This window comes from Dendrobates tinctorius, unplaced genomic scaffold (genome assembly GCF_039654945.1).
Source record: "Dendrobates tinctorius isolate UK_male_01 unplaced genomic scaffold, ASM3965494v1 ptg000065l, whole genome shotgun sequence".
Lineage (NCBI taxonomy): Eukaryota > Metazoa > Chordata > Amphibia > Anura > Dendrobatidae > Dendrobates > Dendrobates tinctorius.
In genome coordinates this window covers 3,638,866-3,658,950 of record NW_027361733.1, presented here as the reverse complement: position 1 = coordinate 3,658,950, position 20,085 = coordinate 3,638,866, and the positions used below count along the sequence as shown (strand labels likewise).

Here is a 20,085-nt window from a genome sequence, read left to right as displayed (position 1 = left end):
GGTTAAAAAGTCCCGTTCCACTCCATTTCCCTCAGTGGTTTTCCTGTCCCTGCATGGAAGGACACGCGAGAGGAAGCGCTGCAGAGCTTACCGGAGGGCCCAGGGGGATTGGGCTGCCAGTCCAAACCTTCCCCCTGTCAAGCCCAGGACCGAAACTTCCCGGTGGGGAGTCCCTCTGCCCCAAAGGCCAGGAGCAGGACGACGCTCATGGAAAGAGCTGCTCCTCCCGGTGGGAGGCTCTCGGCTCCAGCAGGTGGCCGCCATGGCAGGCGAAGGCCGGTCCCCCGCAGGCAGCTGGCCGAGCGGGCGCCGGCATCACGAGGAGAGTGCCGTCGGAGTCGCAGGCGGGGCAAGCGGCTGGAGCGATTCCCCACCTATCGCAAGAAGACACGCGTCACTTCTGGTGACGTCACGCACCGGGTTTGATTCTCAGCGCACGCTCCAGGAGCTCAGCGTCTCTCTGGAAGCGCAGACCGCGGCAAGGGTGGATACAGAGGCTCCGGCGAATGGAGGGGTAAGTGCGCCTGGCGCAGACCACCCTCCCCGCAGCCCAGGGCCTGCCTAGCCTATCTTAAATTAATAGGATAAGGAAACCCCAGCAGCCCCCCCGACAGTGACTAAGGACCCTGCGAAGGCCGCATCCAAGTCGGTCAGATGCCCTGTATGCAGGGTAAAGCTGCCAGACACCTATAGCAAAACCCTCTGTGGACTCTGCACATCCAGGGTCATAAGAGACCAGCAGCCATCCCTCCTCTCCGAGATGAGATCCTTGATACTGTCGAGGTAGCTATTTTGGGAGGGCTAAATTAACCCTTCACGGTTGATCCAGTGATTTCCAAATTATTCCACAGTGTTGCTAGCAACTCAAATGACCACACGGAGACTGGGGTCTCTGTACGGGAGGATCGAGGCAGATCACTAAGCCCCTTTATTTTAGTCACATCTTTTATAATATTTTGCTTAATTATGCAAGGTTCTCAACTACCAATAACATCATGGTAATGCTTCACTTTGTAAGCCAATAATATTGCAAGAAAACCGGAACTGCATATATGTCCGTATCCAAATAGGAAGTAGTATAATGGCATATTCTTCAGAGTTTTACACTCCCGCCTCCCTTATCTCGCACCTGATGGGAACAGTCTGGTTTCATGACAGCCCATGCCAATTACAAAAATGTATCTCACAGCAACAAAAATGAAGAAACGAAACCTTCAGAGAAATGGAGAAGTGAAACTTCAGCTCTGATTTTAGTTTTAACCCTTCACAATACGGGAGGAAGTCCAGGCCTCCAAAGTCAGCCTCGCACAGCAGCAGTCCCCCAGTCCAGGGCCAAGCCGCAAGCGTCCGAGGCAGAGCCAGTGTCCGAAGCAAGATCTTATCGAGGGGTCAGACTTCTGGGACTTGGATCCAGAGGAGGAAGGAGAGATCCCGGCGGACAGGCAGGAAATACTTGTTCTGGCTAGAGGACACGGACGAGTTGGTCCAGGCGGTGAGGAACACCATGCAGATCGAGGAAGTTCCTAAGCCGCAGTCTAGACAGGACCTGATGTTCGGAGGACTGGTGGCTCGGACACAGACAGTGTTCCCCATAAGTAAATACATCAAAACGATGGTCCTTGAGGAGTGGAAGGAGGCGGAACGCCGACTCATACTATCCCGTGACTTTAAAAGTCGACTGCCTTTTGATCCCAAGGAAACACGATCGTGGGAGGAAGTTCCGAAGATTGATGTTCCTGTAGCCAAGGTCACCAAGAAGACCGCCATCCCGTTCGAGGATTCATCAAGTCTCTGGGACCCGGTGGACAGGAAGGCGAACGTTTTATTAAAAAGGACATGGGAGACTTCGGCAGCCCTCATCAGGGCTAACATAGCAGCCACCTCGGTGGCCAGGTCTATGTTTCTGTGGATGGGGCAGTTGGAGGAACACCTAAACAACAAGACCCCTTGATCTGAGATCCTAGCATCCCTTCCCCTCATGAAATCGGCCACGGCGTTCCTGTCGGATACGTCAGCCGAATCAGTAAGGTTTGCAGCCAGAAACAGCTCCCTTTCTAATGCAGCTAGAAGAGCGGTCTGGCTTAAATCCTGGTCAGGGGATAACGCCTCTAAGGTGAAGCTATTCTCCATCCCCTTCTCGGGCCTAAGGGTATTCGGACCAGCCCTAGATAACATTTTAGAGCTGGTGTCCAACAGAAATAAAGGTTTCCCAGAAGAAAAACCTACAGTTGTGGCCAAAAGTTTTGACACCCCTGCAATTCTGTCAGATAATACTCAGTTTCTTCCTGAAAATGATTGCAAACACAAATTCTTTGGTGTTATCTTCATTTTATTTGTCTTAAATGAAAAAAATACAAAGAATGAAGCAAAAAGCAAAACATTGATCATTTCACACAAAACTCCAAAAATGGGCCCAACAAAAGTATTGGCACCCTCATCCTAATACTTTGTTGCACAACCTTTAGCCAAAATAACTGCGACCAACCGCTTCCGGTAACCATCAATGAGTTTCTTACAATGCTTTGCTGGAATTTTAGGCCATTCTTCTTTGGCAAACTGCTCCAGGTCCCTGATATTTGAAGGGTGCCTTCTCCAAACTGCCATTTTTAGATCTCTCCACAGGTGTTCTATGGGATTCAGGTCTGGACTCATTGCTGGCCACCTTAGAAGTCTCCAGTGCTTTCTCTCAAACCATTTTCTAGTGCTTTTTGAAGTGTGTTTTGGGTCATTGCCCTGCTGGAAGACCCATGACCTCTGAGGGAGACCCAGCTTTCTCACACTGGGCCCTACATTATGCTGCAAAATTTGTTGGTAGTCTTCTGACTTCATAATGCCATGCACACGGTCAAGCAGTCCAGTGGCAGCAAAGCAACCCCAAAACATCAGGGAACCTCCGCCATGTTTGATTGTAGGGACCGTGTTCTTTTCTTTGAATGCCTCTTTTTTTCTCCTGTAAACTCTTATGTTGATGCCTTTGCCCAAAAAGCTCTACTTTTGTCTCATCTGACCAGAGAAAATTCTTCCAAAACGTTTTAGGCTTTTTCAGGTAAGTTTTGGCAAACTCCAGCCTGGCTTTTTTATGTCTCGGGGTAAGAAGTGGGGTCTTCCTGGGTCTCCTACCATACAGTCCCTTTTCATTCAGACGCCGACGGATAGTACGGGTTGACACTGTTATACCCCCGGACTGCAGGGCAGCTTGAACTTGTTTGGATGTTAGTCGAGGTTCTTTATCCAACATCCGCACAATCTTGCGTTGAAATGTCTTGTCAATTTTTCTTTTCCGTCCACATCTAAGGAGGTTAGCTACAGTGCCATGGGCTTTAAACTTCTTGATGACACTGCGCATGGTAGACACAGGAACATTCATGTCTTTGTAGATGGACTTGTAGCCTTGAGATTGCTCATGCTTCCTCACAATTTGGTTTCTCAAGTCCTCAGACAGTTCTTTGGTCTTCTTTCTTTTCTCCATGCTCAATGTGGTACACACAAGGACACAGGACAGAGGTTGTCGACTTTAATCCATGTCAACTGGCTGCAAGTGTGATTTAGTTATTGCCAACACCTGTTAGGTGCCACAGGTAAGTTACAGGTGCTGTTAATTACACAAATTAGAGAAGCATCACAAGATTTTTCGAACAGTGACAATACTTTTGTCCACCCTCTTTTTTATGTTTGGTGTGGAATTATATCCAATTTGGCTTTAGGACAATTCTTTTTGTGTTTTTTCATTTAAGACAAATTAAATGAAGATAATACCAAAGAATTTGTTTGCAATCATTTTCAGGAAGAAACTGAGTATTATCTGACAGAATTGCAGGGGTGTCAATACTTTTGGCCACAACTGTAAGTGGCCCCAGTCCTTTCGGAGAGGCCCCTCCTATAGGAGACAGGCCGACTTTAGGAGCCAAGCCAGGTGCAACAGAGGCTCCTATAGGAGCTCCCACAGCCAGGGTGCGAGAAGCAAAGGCTCCCTTTTTGCGTCAACCTCCAGATCTCGGAGGCAATGACGCCGTAAGTATCGGGGGAAGACTTCGCCACTTCGCAGTAAATTGGGCCCGAGTCACCCACAACCAGTGGGTCCTCGGAACCATTGCGGAGGGTTACAGTATAGATCTTTACTCCCCTCCCCCCGACAGATACATTGCCCCCACCGTAGTCCCGGCGGACTCCACCATGTGGGCGGACATACAGGACATGATCAGTTCAGAGGTTATAGTACCGGTTCCTCTGACAGAAAGGGGAAAGGGACACTCCTCCTCCCTGTTCTCCATTGCAAAACCATCCGGCGAGGCCCGAACTATTATGAATTTAAAGCCTCTAAATGCCTGGGTCAGGCACAAGAGGTTCCGGATTAAATTAATTCGGTCCGCAATACAGCTAATAGACAGGGATGCTGTCATGTGCACCCTCGACCTGAAGAGTGCGTACAATTAGGTCCCTATCCATCCGTCATCCCAAAGTCTGCTAAGATTCGCAGTCAAATTACCAACCCGGACCTGCCATTTCCAGTTCCAATGCCTTCCATTCGGGCTGGCGTCGGCCCCCCGAATCTTCACAAAACTGGTAGCGGAGGTAGTGGCCTTCCTGAGAGGTCAAGGTATCATGATCATACTATACATCGACGATTTCCTCCTGGTGGCAGGATCCGAAAAAGCGCTCAATCGAGACAGGAACCGAGCAATTACAGTAATGGAGTTCCTCGGCTGGGTGATCAACTGGCAGAAGTCAGAGCTCATCATACCAGAGTGCAGAAAGGTCTTCCTCTGAGTTCTCGTAGACTCACAAGACAGGATATCCCTGCTACCAAAAGGAAGGCAGAAGACTATTCAAGACAGAGCAGGAGACCTCTTGAAGCATCGCTCCTCCATAAGAGGCGCAATGGAGGTTCTGGGCTTAATGACTGCTTGCATTCTGTGTGTCAGATGGGCCCAGTTCCATTCGAGACCATTACAAAGGGAGATCCTCGCAATATGGGACAGGAGTCTGGCTTCACTCGACAGACCCATAAGGCTGCCAGGACTAGTGAAAAAGTCACTATGTTGGTGGACACAGCCAAGGTCAAAGGTCTCCAGATTCTACTTCCTGAACTCGGCGGACCACCCGGAAGGCGTATACGCCCTGAGCCAGGCCTGGGAAGAACCCCTCTTACGCGTTCCCACCACTGGCGCTCATACCGGCGGTACTCTGGAAAATCCACGAGGACCGCGAAAAGGTGATAATGGTGGTTCCATACTGGCCAAAGAGAAGCTGGTTTCCCCTACTGGGGGCCATGGCAGTGGAAAACCCAGTCGAGCTACCTCTGAAGAAAGACGTCGTCCACCAGGGCCCGATCCACCATCCGAATCCAGCAAGAATCCACCTCTCGGCTTGGATCCTGAAAGGAACATCCTGAAGGCAAAAGGCTTATCCGATCAGGTCATATCTACCCTACAGGCCAGCAGGAAACCGGCTACGTCCACAATATACCGGAAGATATGGAAGAGATTTTGTCTGGACGGTGGCAGGTCCGACCTCGTGGCGGGTACCCCTGACCTCCCTAGTATCTTAAACTTTCTACAGTCAGGGTTTAATAAAGGCCTTAAGCCCAGCACCTTAAAGGTCCAGATTTCGGCCTTAAGCTCCTTCCTTTTTTTTTTTTTTTTTTGAACCAAAGATTTTTTATTATATTCAAATGCCGTTTACATTACATGCAGGCAAAAGCCTATGCAAAATCCAGAACATATACAAAAAAAATATACGACATTCGAGTTACCCCCCCTCATAAGAAAGCCCCCCCTCCTCCCTCGCCCCCCCAGCCTAATTGCCATAAGACATTCTCAATAAGGTTGACTCTACTGCAACCACTTAGACCAAAGTTTTTCAAAATGCACCTCTTTGTGTCGTCGTCTATAAACTCTTTCTTCTAACCGAACTACATTGTTCACTCGTACAATAAATTCCCCAACCGTCGGGGGCTCGGCATCGATCCATTTTTGTGCGACCAGTTTATGGGCAACATATAAAAGTTTTGCTATAATTGGCTTATATGCATTTCCCACAGACACTTCCTCCACATACCCCAACACACACGTCATGGGGTCCCTTCCCACTCCACATTGGTATATCTTCTCAATTTGTTCAATAACCTCCCCCCAATATGAAGAGAGTCCAAAATGGGCAGGACCAGAGCATGTGTAACATTCCCGCGTGCTCAACTCTACATCTTGGACATTCCGCATTGTCCCTCAGGCCCATTTTTTCCATAAGTTCCGGGGTTTTATACGTTCTATGTATGATGTACAGCTGCGATATCCTACCCGGTTCACTCAATGAAAGTTTGGGTATATATTCTAATATAGTGTCCCATATTTCATCTTCTATCTGTCCCACTTCCCTCTCCCATTTAGCTTTTGCCTTTAGGGGAAACCTAATCATGTGGGAGTACAATAGGTCCCTGTAAATGGTGGAAATAACTCCCCTCGTACCCCCAGACGCGCACACATAATCCAACACAACATCTTTTTGTACCGTCATATGTGTCATATGTTTCTGTGCCTGGAATGCATGCCTGAGACCGAGGTATCGAAACTCCCCGCTGCTCGAGAGCCCAAACTCCTCTTTTAATACAGAAAATGGCTTGATTTCCGTCCCCTCCAGTAACTGCCACATATATTGCAATCCTTTCCTCTCCCAATCACCAAAATCCTTCAATTTACACAGTTCTGATAGGCTTGCATTATCCCAAATAGGCGTGTATGTCGTCAATTCCCCAATTCCTCTGAGACTCTTAATATTTTGCCATATTTTATGCATTAACCTAAAAGTAGGTAGTCCTTTTCCATGACTCACAAAGCATCCCGCCTCCAGACTCTGTATTAATATTTTTTTATTGGTCAGTTGGGCCAAAATTTTTCCCATAACATTTAAATTTCCCTCCTCTTGCCAACCTCTGAAGTGCTGCCCTTGCGTTGCTATAAAGTATTTCCATGGGTTTGGTGCCGCCAGCCCTCCTTCCTCCTTCCCCCTTTGGAGCACTTCCAGTTTAAGTTTTGCTTGTTTTTTCCCCCAAATTAGTTCCCTAAAAATAGTATTAATTTTATAAAATCTTCTCTTTGGGATCCACACCGGGGTATTATGGAGAATATACACCAACTGAGGCATCATTATCATTTTAAGTAGGTTCGTCCTCCCTATTATTGACAATACTAGTTTACACCATGCTGTCATCTTGGCTTTAAGTTTAACTAATAAAGGATCCAGGTTTAATTCGAGAAATCTAGATATAGGCATTGATACCCATATTCCGAGGTATTTAAATTCATTAACTACTTTCAGCTGTCCATCCACCCCACCTATATGTGGACATCCCAATTCCCGGTCAATCCCCATGATACATGATTTGTCCCAATTAATTCTCAATCCGGAAAAGGATCCAAATCTTTCTATAAGGGCCATAACCTTAGTCAACAAATCTCCCCCATCTTGCAGAAAAAGGAGTATGTCATCTGCATATAGGGCAATCTTTTCCTCCAGATTCCCATATCTGAAGCCCTGTATTTCTGTGGAGTTACGAATTTTAATCGCTAATGGCTCCATCGCCACCGCAAATAGCAACGGCGATAAGGGGCATCCCTGACGAGTTCCTCTGAACAACCCAAACGACTCCGAGGTCTCCCCGTTAATCCTAATGTACCCCTTTGGATCCACGTATAATAATTTAATCCAGGAAATAAATCTATGTCCGAATCCCATTAACTTCAATACTGCCCATAGATAATTCCACTCTACCCTATCAAATGCCTTTCGTGCATCCAGCGAGGCCACCACCCTTTCCCCTTCATTATCTGCCGGGAGTTGTATATTAAGAAAGAGTCTACGTAGGTTAATGGCGGTAGATCTATTTTGTAAAAAACCCGATTGGTCTGGATGTATCAATTTTTGAACAACCCCAGACATTCTTATCGCCAACATTTTAGCTAATATTTTAACGTCTGACGTCAATAACGAGATGGGTCTATAGGATTCAACGGATGAGGCATCTTTCCCCTCCTTAGGAATAACCACAATTACGGCCTCCCTCATAGACCTCGGCAAAGCCCCTCTCTCCGCTGCATCTTCAAATACCTCCTTAAGTTTAGGTGCTACGACCTCTATTAGTTCCTTATATGCTTCTCCCGGGATACCGTCAGAGCCAGGTGACCTATTATTTGCCAATGACAGAATAGCCTTCTCCACTTCCTCTACAGTAAATAATTCTTCCAGATTCTGTTTATCAGTATCATCTAACTTAGGTATCTCTATCTCTTGTAAGTATCTATCCATTTCTTGTTCTCTAACCCCCAATTCTGAGGTATATAATTTTACATAGTATTCCCGGAAACATTCCAATATCCCAGAGGTGGCTTTATGAGTTACCCCATCCTCCTTGACAATTTTATATATCTGTGTGGACCCTTTCTGCGCCGCAGATATCACTGACAGTAAGTGTCCCACCTTTTCCCCTTCGTCATAGAACAGTGCTCTCTGGAATGCCCTTTTCTTGTCTATCCCTTGTAAATATAACTTATTTACTTCTTCTTGTGCTTCTTTTAATGCCTTTTTAGTGGCGATACTGGGCCTACGTATCATTTCCTCCTCTGCCCTGCTCAATCTGTCTATAGTCTCTTGGTTTACCTGTCTCGTTTGTGTCTTACGTCTCGAAATATCTCGTATGAATAGTCCCCTTAAATATGCTTTCATGGTATCCCACACTATAAGTGAGTCAGCAGAACCTTCATTTAATTGGAAGAATTCAATAAGATCTTTTTTAATAATTTCCATATTAAGACATTTGAGCCATTCCGGATGTATTGTCCCCCCTACTCTCCTCCTTTTTCCCACTCCCAGTCTCAAACTAACTTCAATTGCCTTATGGTCGGAGATAACTCTCTGTAAATATTCCACCGTCCCAACTATTCCGTCCATGCCCCTGTTACCTAATGCTAAGTCTATGCGCGATAAGGCATGATACGAGGACGAATAACACGAAAAGCATTTGTTCCCCTCATTCCGCACTCTCCATAAGTCTATCATACCCATCTCACTAACATATGTCCCGAATGGAGTCATCCTATCCTTCCTGGGGTTAATTCCCCCGATTCCCACACGATCCCAATACTCGTTCATGACATTGTTAACGTCCCCTAATATTAACACCGGACATTCCCCTCCCCGTCCACTCAAAAATCTCTTGTAGTTTCTTTTTCGAATATGGGGGTGGAATATAAAGTGCCACTATGATCACACATACACCAGAAATTCGGCATCTCAGGGAAACAAACTGCCCATCCCTATCTACGTAAGATTCAATTTCCTCGTAGTGAGCATGAGAATGTATCAGTACAGAGACTCCCCTCGCGTAGGCCGAATACATAGAGTGATAGGCCCGGGTAATCCATTTTTTCTCTAGCCATTTTTCTTTTCCTTTAATCAAGTGAGTTTCTAGTAAACACGTAATAGCTGGATTGTGCTTTCTAATTTCTGCCATGACTGCCGCTCTTTTACTTGGATCTGAAACCCCCCTCACATTCCAACTTAGAATTCTTGTATCACCACTCATTATGTCCTATGAACATCAGTTGTAGTCGGTCTCTTGTAGTCCCTTTATCACATTGCAGTATGAAAACTCTCCCACAACATATCCCCCCCGCCCCCCCTCTCCCCCCCTCTCCCCTCCTTCCCCCCTCTCCCCTCCTTCCCCCCTCTCCCCTCCTTCCCCCCTCTCCCCTCCTTCCCCCCTCTCCCCTCCTTCCCCCCTCTCCCCTTCTTCCCCCCCTCTCCCCTCCTTCCCCCGTATAACACTTAAGCTCCTTCTTTAATTACCCCTTAGCATCTCACCCCTGGGTAGTAAGATTTATAAAGGCCACGCAATGTCTTCGCCCAATGATTAGGCAGCTCACCCCGCCTTGGGACCTTGGCCTGGTACTCGGGTTCCTATGTAGGGATCCCTACGTCCCCAGGGAAGAGATGACCATTGCAACTCTCACTCGCAGAACGGCCTTCCTTGTAGCCATTACCACGGCCAAGAGAATAGGGGAAATCCAGGCCCTGTCCACCAGAGACCCATATCTCCAGATCAGAGAAGATCGTATAATCTTGAGATTAGATCCGGCATTTATTCCAAAGGTAGCCTCTTGCCAAAATATAAACCAGGAGATAGTGTTACCATCCTTCTGTGACAACCCCCGTAATGAAAAGGAACGTCTTCCCTCACTGGATGTGAGACACGCGGGGTTATAGTCTATTTAGAGGCCACCAGCAGCTGGTGTATTGACCCAAATCTGTTTGTCCTTTTTGGGGGTAAAAACAAGGGGAAAAAAGCCTCTAAGGCAACCATCGCAAGATGGATTACTTCAGTAATCTCCGATGCCTTCCAAGCTTAAGGCGCCAACCCGCCAGATACTTTAAAGGCCCACTCTACAAGGGCGGTATCGGATTCGTGGGCCGAACAGGCAGGCGCCTCGGTTGATCAAATCTGTAGAGCAGCAACCTGGGCCAGACTTAATACATTCTGCAAGCACTACAAGCTTGATGTGCTAGCTGGTCAACAGACCGCATTTGGGAGAGGTTCTCCAAGCGGTAATCCCACCCTGAGGAGGTGCTTTGGTACTCTCCATGGTGCTATCAGGGGGATGTCCTGGAAAATAGGTATTAGACCTACCGGTAATGATGTTTCCAGGAGTCAATCCTGACAGCACGGGTAGTTCCCTCCCTGTTTGTTATGTCTTATGCTGTAATATGACTGTATCATTAAAGTGTTACTTGTATTATCCTCGCTGTGATACTTGTTAAATCACTGAGGGAAATGGGGTGGGACGGGACCTTTTAACCTCTTGTGTGCGTTCCTGTCCCTGTAAGGAGGAGGAGGAGGAGGACATCCTCCATGGTGCTGTCAGGATGGACTCCTGGAAACATCATTACTGGTAGGTCTAATACCTATTTTCTACTGCAATAATAATTGATCAAATGTTTACAGGTTCAAGTTCCTTAAGGTACTAAAAAATTCAGATTAAAAACTTTAAAAAAAAAAAAGTTCTGTCACCCCCCTCCTTTTACTAACTAAAAAAAAATAAAAAGTTTATTTACTTTGAAAGTCCAGTTTATGCTAATCTAATGCTGTAAAAAAACAAAATAACCAAACACCGGAATTACCCAAAAAACTAAGAAAAAGCGATCAAAACGACCTCTGCACCCAAATATGGTATTAATAGAAATGTCAGATTGCCACGCTAAATTGATAGGGAAAAAAAGTTTTCTGTTTTTTCTTCAGTGTTCTGAATTTTTTTTTTTTCTTTTTTAACTTTTAAAAGTAACGCTAACTTTACAAGTTTATAACCATACTGACCTAGAGAGTCATGTCAACTAGTTATTTTTACCTTGCATCGAATACCCTAAAAACAAAGCACAAAAAAGTGCATTTCTGGAGCCTTCTAATCTATACTCATATATTTAATTTTTCCAGTTAATGAATATCCTGTGCTGAAAGCCGATGGGATCAAGTACATAATGTTCTTCAGGAATCAGGTAACTTTGTGACGCCATCACCCCTATTACAGCTCCTGTAATCCATCTTGGAAATGCAGAAAGATTGTAAATTTGGTGTTCAGCATAATTTGAGACTTTTTTTACACCAGAGAAATGGCTTAATGCCATTTTAAACCCTCTAGGTGTCATTTGTGTTCTTGACATGTAATGAACAGTTGTCGAGTGACCTCCCAGTAGACGCACTCATGTCTTCTGTATTTTGCAGGTTCCTAAAGATCAGCTGCTGGTGGCAATTCCTTTGCTGATCTCTCACCTGCAGGCAGAGAGTATTGTTGTGCACACATATGCAGCTCATGCCCTGGAGCGATTTTTCACCATGCGAGGAGGTGCTGCCAACGCCACCCTGTAAGCTCCTGCTGTCTCAGTCCTCATGTGCCCCTCCTGTGACACAATTGTACCTCTAACTGGCACGTTCATTAGTCGCAGAGTTTTTTCATCAGTGTTCAGTGTTGGCGAAATATGGAAACGTCTGTCTGAGATCAACATGGCTGACGCTTTGTTTCTCTGAGAGATGGGCTGCTTTACAGACTGGTCTAAGGGGGAGAGGGATTTCGCACCAGCCTTTTCCAATTATTTACTGGAGGAGTCTCCTGTGTGTCAAATGCGGGGTCTTCTGTTCTATAGGTCAGATTCCTTGTAGTGAGTGTAATTTAAAGTGCAATATGGCGTCTCTATCCCCAGCATCTCTGCCGCTGACATGTTACCTTACACAGAACAACTTCTGTCAAATCTGTTCAAAGCGCTCTCATTACCCGGCTCCTGTGAGAACGAATACATCATGAAAGGTAAGCAGTGAGCGAGGACTAGGAGAAGGGCACATGGCACCTCTGTACTTGTAGCCCTTTGTGCTGTTTTGGTGCACTTCTGTAAGGCTACTTTCACATTAGCATTTTTTTGCGGAGCACATCGTGCGCAATAGAAACGCATGCAAAAAATCGAATCATGCGTTTTTGCATGCGTTTGTGTTTTTTATGCGCATTCGTTCTCTAGGGGTTAAAACCAGTGTCTACACATTTTTACGCCAAAAACGCAGACGAACGCATGTCCATGCGCACGCCTACGTTCCCATAGACTGTAATGTGTTATTTTGTTGCATTCCGTGCGCATGCGTTTTTTTATGCCTTTCGGCGGACCCAAAAATGCAACAGGTTGTGTCTGGCACACCTTGAAAAAACACATGCGCACGAAAATGCATACGAACGCGTGCAAACGCAAGACCATGCGCCCTTCATGTTAAACATAGGTACGCATGCGCTTGGAAGCGCACGATGCGCTGCGCAAAAAAAGCTAATGTGAAACCAGCCTAACAGCTGCATGCTTTACTCAGAGGTGGCCAGTGATGCCAACCTGCCGTGCTCTAATCAATGCCATACTCGCTCTTTTGTTGCTCTTTCCAGACTTTCTGATCGACCGTGGTCCAGTACTTGGTACCTCCGCCGAGCAGCTGTTATGTTTGTCGACAGCAGCCGCTGGTTGGAAGTACTCTTTGTGGAGCTGCTCTGTTTTCTAATAGTGGCTAAGGCTTGGTATTGTGTGTCTGCCTCCCATCCAAATCAATAGAAGGTTTAGCAGCTAATCAAGTGACTACTGGCGGCTGCTGACACAGATAACAGCTAATTGGGGGGGGGTCGGCCGATCAGACATAGATGACCCTTACTAATGATAGATTATCAATGTAAAAGTAGTTGACAACCTCTCTAAGGTGGCCCAAACACCAGCGCTGGGGCCACATAGTTCCAACATATTGAATAGAAGTGGCTTTTGGGTCTGTGCACATAGTTTTTTGGAGGCTGGCAAAAACTTTGAGTTTTCATGTGGAAAACGCTTTATGAAACACTTTAAGGAATTTTTCTTTTCTGAATGCGGTTTTAAAGAGGGTTTTTTTTTTTTGTTTTTTTTTTTTTTTTTTTGCTGAGGCATGGATTGCAGCATTTCTCTTGAACATTTCCTAGTTTGGAGTGCATGCATTTTTTTTTCCCACCAGGATTGTTCCGGGTCCTTTTAGAGCAGATGTACTCCAAATTAAATTCCCCATAAAACTGTGTGCATATACCATTGTGCACTGGTAAAAAATGCCTCCTAGGACAAAGTGGCAGCAGCAGAATGCATGTGGTGCCCACTTCATTACCTCTTCCATTTGCTTTTCTGCCAGCAATCATGAGAAGCTTCTCCCTGCTGCAGGAGGCCATCATCCCGTACATCCCCTCTGTCATCCCACAGCTGACGCAGAAGCTGCTGGCTGTCAGTAAGGTGAGTGGCCATGCATGGCGCTGCTCAATGACAGACCTGCTCATGCACTGGACAGACCTGCTCATGCACTGGATTTAATTATTTATTTTTTTTCATGTTTGTAGAACCCCAGCAAGCCACATTTTAACCATTATCTATTTGAGTCCATTTGCCTCTCAGTAAGGATCACATGCAGGGCCAATCCGGCTACTGTTTCCAGCTTTGAAGAGGCACTTTTTATGGTTTTTACAGAAATACTCCGAAATGATGTGCAAGGTGAGTGTTGAATGATGGCTCCTGACACTGGACGGATGAATGTACTCAAGATGTTCAGAGTGTGTTAAAGGCATTGCCTCATAAGTTAGTGAGGTTGTGTGGGCAAAACTATAAATTTATCTTTGGTTTAAATGGAAAAAAAGCACAATTGAAGCTATATTCTTCTTAGGATCCATCAACGGCCACCCTGTGGTCTGCGCTAGCACCGTCAGGAAGTCGTCGCCGTTCAAAACAGGAGCAGGATCGCTGGTAATAGTGATTGGATGCCCTGGTCAGGTGTCTAAAGCGTGTCGGGATTGCAGGCGTTGCCTATAATATGCTGCTGGAGACACATGACTTGACTACTGCAGCCAATCACAGATCCTGGCGGTCCTGCTGTTGCACTGAACGGAGACTACTATCTGCCCTTGTAAATGCAGAGCATGTGGCTGCCTTCGCCAAATCCGGTAGGTTAGCATGGCTCAATTTTTATTTGTTTTCTTTATTAACTAAGGCAGTGGTTTTCAACCAGTGTTCCGCGGCACACTAGTGTGCCGCGACACATGGTCGGGTGTGCCGCGTGTCCGCATGGCTAATTTACATGCGATGCAAATTAGCCATGTGGAGGCAAGCAGGGCGGCGGGTGGGAGAGGCAGCAGTCCCGTGTTCCTGTGTCGCTTCCTCCCTGACACAGCAGTCAGCGGCGCGGCTGGATGACATCATCATTCAGCCCCGCGGCTGCTGTGCCAGTGAGAGGAAGCTGCCGGTGAGGAGAGGTGAGGGGGGGGGTGTGTGTGTGTGTGTGTGTGTGTGTGTGTGTCTAGGTGAGAGGTGTGTGTTTGTGTGCGTGTGTAGGTGAGTTGATGGATGTGATGAGAAGCAATGATGGGAGTCATGGAGAAGGCGGTGATGGGGGTGATAAGAAGGCGGTGGTGGGGAGAGGGCAATGATGGGGTTGTCGAAAGGGCAATAATGGGGTGGTGGGGAGAAGGAAATGATGGAGGTAGTGGAATGGGCAATTTCTACATGAAGGGGATTATGATGGGGCATATTACTACAAGAAGGTGATAATGATGGGGCATATTACTTCAAGAAGGTGATAATGATGGGGCATATTACTACAAGAAGGTGATAATGATGGGGCATATTACTACAAGAAGGTGATAATGATGGGGCATATTACTAAAAGAAGGGGATAATGATGGGGCATATTACTAAAAGAAAGGGATAATTATGTGGCTCATATACTGCAATATAAAGGGGTACAATGAGAAATACTATGGCCATGAGGCTGGAGTACAAGCGCCAGCTCATATACTATATATATATATATATATATATATATATATATATATATATATATATATATATATATATATGGTATATGCTGATAATTATGTGGCTCATATACGTGGGACTGTATGTATGACTTTACATGGGACTGTATATATACATGGGACTGTATGTATGAGGTTACATGGGATTGTATATATGAGGGGGTTATCCTTTTTTATTTAACTTTTTTAAAATAAATAATTTATTGAAAGGACCTCACACTGAGTAAAAATACATTTAGAATCTATATTATTAACTATATGTATAATATGTACTGTTTTAGTGTCATTTTGTGCCATTTTGGTTGGTGGTGTGCCCCGGGATTTTTTACGTATAAAAAGTGTGCCGCGGCTCAAAAAAGGTGGAAAATCACTGAACTAAGGGAATAATAAAATGTTAATTGTGCCCAGACAACTTCTTTAACAAAACTTGCTAATCGCAGGGATGCTTGAAAACAAATAATATCGGTCATAATCAGGTAGTTTAATCCCTGTTTATTCAGTCAAGGCAACTCCGCTTCCCGTTTTTCACCTGACCATTGAGTCCTGTGATTTGTTGCAGCAGTCAGGTGAGTTGGAGTTAGCAAGTTTTGCTAAAACACACAATTTTTCATCACTGAGGTTTTCCAGATTTATTGTATTATCACCTACTGGAATTTTCTTTTGATTAAAGTGCCTTGTCCAGCCTTCTGTAAAGTTGAAGTTCTGCGACTATGTTGTAGACTGCCTTTCGCATTCAAAACATCTGCTTGCTGTAAGTGGTCTTGAGACTGGGAATGTGTTGCTCACGTGGGTGTATAGTCTCGGCCATAAGTTTGGGCACAGCTGTTCATGCAATGGTTTTTGTTGTTGTAATATGCACACTGTAGGTTCAGACAGAAGGCAGCGAAACCTCAAAGATGTTCAAATTGTAATGTGTTAAACCTTTAATTACTCACAGTACCACCTCCTTATTACTCAGACAGCTTTACACCCCCTTAGCATTCTCTACTCCAGTTTCTTCAGGTATGACCTGGAATGGCATCCAGTGAACAGTTATTTCCTGTCAACAGTTCATTTGTAGAATCACCGGCCGTCAGAATGTGTTTGCGATCATCAGTTGTGTTCTGCGGAAGCAGTGTTGGCAAACAGCTCTGTACAGTGCTGAGCCATATTCCACAACTGCTCTGCGCCAAAACATCTCAATAACAACTCAACTAAGTAAACAGGCCTTCATTACTTTCAATATAGGACGGTCAGTCAATACGGAAAATTGCTAGAACGTTGAAGGTATCCTCAAATGCAGTCATGAAAACTATCAGTCACTATGATGAAACTGGATCTCATGAGCACCGCCCCAAGAAAGAAAGATCAAGAGCAACCTCGGCTGCAGAGAGCAAGTCCATCACAGTTGCCAGCTTCAGAAACCACACTCGCATCACCTCATAATGCACAGACGTAAATTAGCAGACACATCTTAACATCAGCTGCCCAGATGAGACTGAAAAGAACGTTTTTATCGTCAAATTGCTACAAAGTAAACTATTGAAGACCACAAACAAGAAGAGACTTCTTTGGGCCAAACAACACAAGGACTGAACATTAGATCAGTGGAAACCTCTCCTGTGGTCTGATGATACAAATTTGAGAGTTTTGGAACCAACCACCATGTCTCTGTGAAATGCAGAACAAAGTGAGTGGATGGTTCCTTCATGTGTGTTCCCCACCGTGAACCACTGATGTTGACAGTGTTGGTGCTTTTTTCAAAATTGAGGGCACACTACCCAGAATGAGTACCAAAAGGACAAGGTCACAAAACTCACCTCCAGGCTATGTAAGGGCTTATGTGATCAAGGAGAGAGATGGAGGCTGTGTGAGATGTCATGGCCTCCACAATCACCCGACCTCAATCTAACTGAAATGGTTTGGAATGGGTTGGAAGCAGGAAATAAAGGCCCTGGAAAAGTATATTAAAATTGTCCCCAAGGGATTGAGAATTAATATCTGTTCCTCTCCTTGTACCACGAGTCCCCAATTACTGACAGCCTGGTACAAAGAATCCATATGAGTCCTCAGTGAGGTTTATGAATCTCCTGCTCATTGAAGAGAAGCGCTCATTTGAAAGTTCGACTAAAAACTGAATGAGCAAAATGAGAAACTGTTGAAGTATGAATTGGATCCCGACAGATGGGAAAATATTTTACAAATATCAGTGGAAAAATTCCAGTCCCTGATAAAGGAAAGTAAACATACACAATTTACGAGAGATCTGGCAGAATTTAAAGAAAATCGTGCTTTACAATTTCACAGTTCCATCATCAGCTGAAGCATTATCATGTGATGCTGATAATTGGATACGGGGGGGGGTGGGAGTGTACTACAGGGCTAACCCCCGTGGTAGGGGGAGATACTCTAAATCCAGATAGAGACTAGCGGGAGGTTCCAGCAAACAGATGGAAACATGGAGAGACACATTTATACCATCCAATAGAAACAGGTCCTCTTCTCCATCCTGAGACACAGACACTGAGCACACGGGCAAATTATTAATTTAACATCTTATAAACTAAATAGCGAGGCGTTTGGAGTACTACAGAAAGGAATGAATTTCGTTCCAAACAAGGATTACAACTGCTTTTTGTAGGTAAAGGATCTCAACATTTTTGGAATCTAAAATGAAAATTATTCTTTCAAAATCATAATAAAGACAAATGTCATCAATTTGGGCACTCGGATGAAGACATCGTGTTTCCAAGCACCTTTTGGGACTACTGCAAGAGAATAAAAAAATGCACAGATGAGGGTCCATTTACCCACTTAAAGCATAGTATCTATTGATATATTTTTGAAAGCGGTGGTGTAAAATTCCACAGAGGAATCTGAACCTTGTTTCCAACCTGTCTGAGGGGGAGTCACTTGCCCTTGATAAACTTGGAGATTTGATTATCAAACCCTCCGACAAGGGGGCAATCTTCTACTGTTGGACCATCAGAAATACCTAGGGATGTGTTATGTAATCTTAAATGACTGCAATACTTATGAGGTATTAATGTCAAGTTCCTACTCAAAACATTCACTAATGATTGCTTGGTTATCTTGGAGACTGATAGAGGAAAATCCCTTATCTCTGAGAATGAATTAAAATTTCTTAATTGCAGAGGTTCCCATTACCCCCACGTTCTATGCCTTGCCCAAAATACATAAAGGCTTGGAGCCACTGAAGGTGTGGCCTGTAGTATCGGGCACAGGATCCATCACAGAGAACGTGGGGGTATACAAAGTGTTGCACCCCTTCATCATCACCCTCCCATCATATGTTCAGGACACATTACATCTTAACCAGTTGCATCATGTTGCTGTGGAGAATCGTGTCCTCTTGGTCTGCATAGATCCGGAGGCACTCTATGGGAACATCCCCCATGACATGGGACTGGCGGCAACAAGGCACTATTTAATTACAAGAGCAATTCAATATATGGAACATAACCAGTTCCTCTGGATATTCTATCCTTTACCCTTACACATAATTATTTTTTTGTTTAACAGGAAGTACTTCCATGAGCTCATGGGCACTGCGATGGGGAGCCAGTCTGCTCCCACATTTGCAACTTTGCTCCTGGGCTGGTGGGAGGAAACTATGGTATTTGAGGACCAGGACAGATGGTGGCACCCCTATATCAACCTTTAGTCCAGATACATTGATGATATTTTCATCCTTTGGTTTGGCTTAGAGGCCGAGTTTCACTCTTTTTATTGCGCTCCTCAATGTCAACAACCTTGGTCTAGGATTTACCTGTGAGTGCAACGCAAGAGAGATTGCTTACTTGCATCTTAATATATGGTAGGAGGATGACTGCCATTTGAGCAGACTCGAATCTCAAGGGGCTCATTCCATTTACACCCAAGGTCATTTACCGTAAGGGGTTGTCTATAGAGGACCGATTAACACACAGCCTATACTCTAGGCCACAGCAAACAGGCACATGACTGGACAGAAAAGTATGTGGCTCGTTTAAATGAGATTGCTGTTGTACGTGTAAGTGAAATAACCCATGCAAGACCTTTATCAGCTCAGCATCAGGAAAAAAATATTTACCAGGGCTGTGGAGTAGGTTAGCCGAACCTCCGACTCCACCAAAATGGGCTACGACTCCACAACTGACTTCACAGCCCTGCCTTTTACAATAAAGGATTTTGGGAACTGTAAGACATCGGGTGTAGTATATAAAGTCACCTGCAGAGCTTGCCCCCACCAAAGACCTGAGGAGATGGGTAGGTGACCACCTAGGTGATCTTCGAAGTAAACAGGGTACCGCAATATACAAGACACATTAATGGTGTACATGATGGTTGTTTGAACCACATAATATTCTGCATGGATGAACTCATTAGACCAAGGCTTACAGGGGGAGATCTTGAAAAAAATCCTTCAAAAGGTGTCGGAATGGATCTTCAAGATTCAATCATTGAGCCCTAAGGATCTCAAGGATCAGATCCTATATACATGTTTTCTATAATTTGTGCTTCTACTGAACCTCCTTGTAAACTATTTGTTTGGTCCTATAGGAAGGTGACATGTATCACTGTGTATGATTTTTCTGTTGTGAATTTATTCTTTATATTTTTCCTTTGCACTAACCTGCTATGACCATTAGATACTTGTCTGATACCCTTAATTGTTGTCTCCTAAATTACCTTATATTGCTATTTGACAGTGTGTTCTATC

General features: G+C 45.0%; 1 protein-coding gene across 6 annotated transcripts in view; it reads left to right on the top strand.

Moving 5' to 3' along the window:
• The window catches only part of CSE1L (chromosome segregation 1 like), a 90,510-nt gene that overhangs the window by 21,666 nt on the left and 48,759 nt on the right, over positions 1–20,085 (top strand). For all 6 annotated transcript variants that reach the window (XM_073580524.1, XM_073580521.1, XM_073580525.1 and 3 more), the window contains exons 15-19: positions 11,480–11,541; positions 11,768–11,907; positions 12,244–12,347; positions 13,715–13,812; positions 13,917–14,067. In XM_073580524.1, the coding sequence (XP_073436625.1) occupies positions 11,480–11,541; positions 11,768–11,907; positions 12,244–12,347; positions 13,715–13,812; positions 13,917–14,067 (555 nt within the window). The remainder of the gene's footprint in view (positions 1–11,479; positions 11,542–11,767; positions 11,908–12,243; positions 12,348–13,714; positions 13,813–13,916; positions 14,068–20,085) is intronic.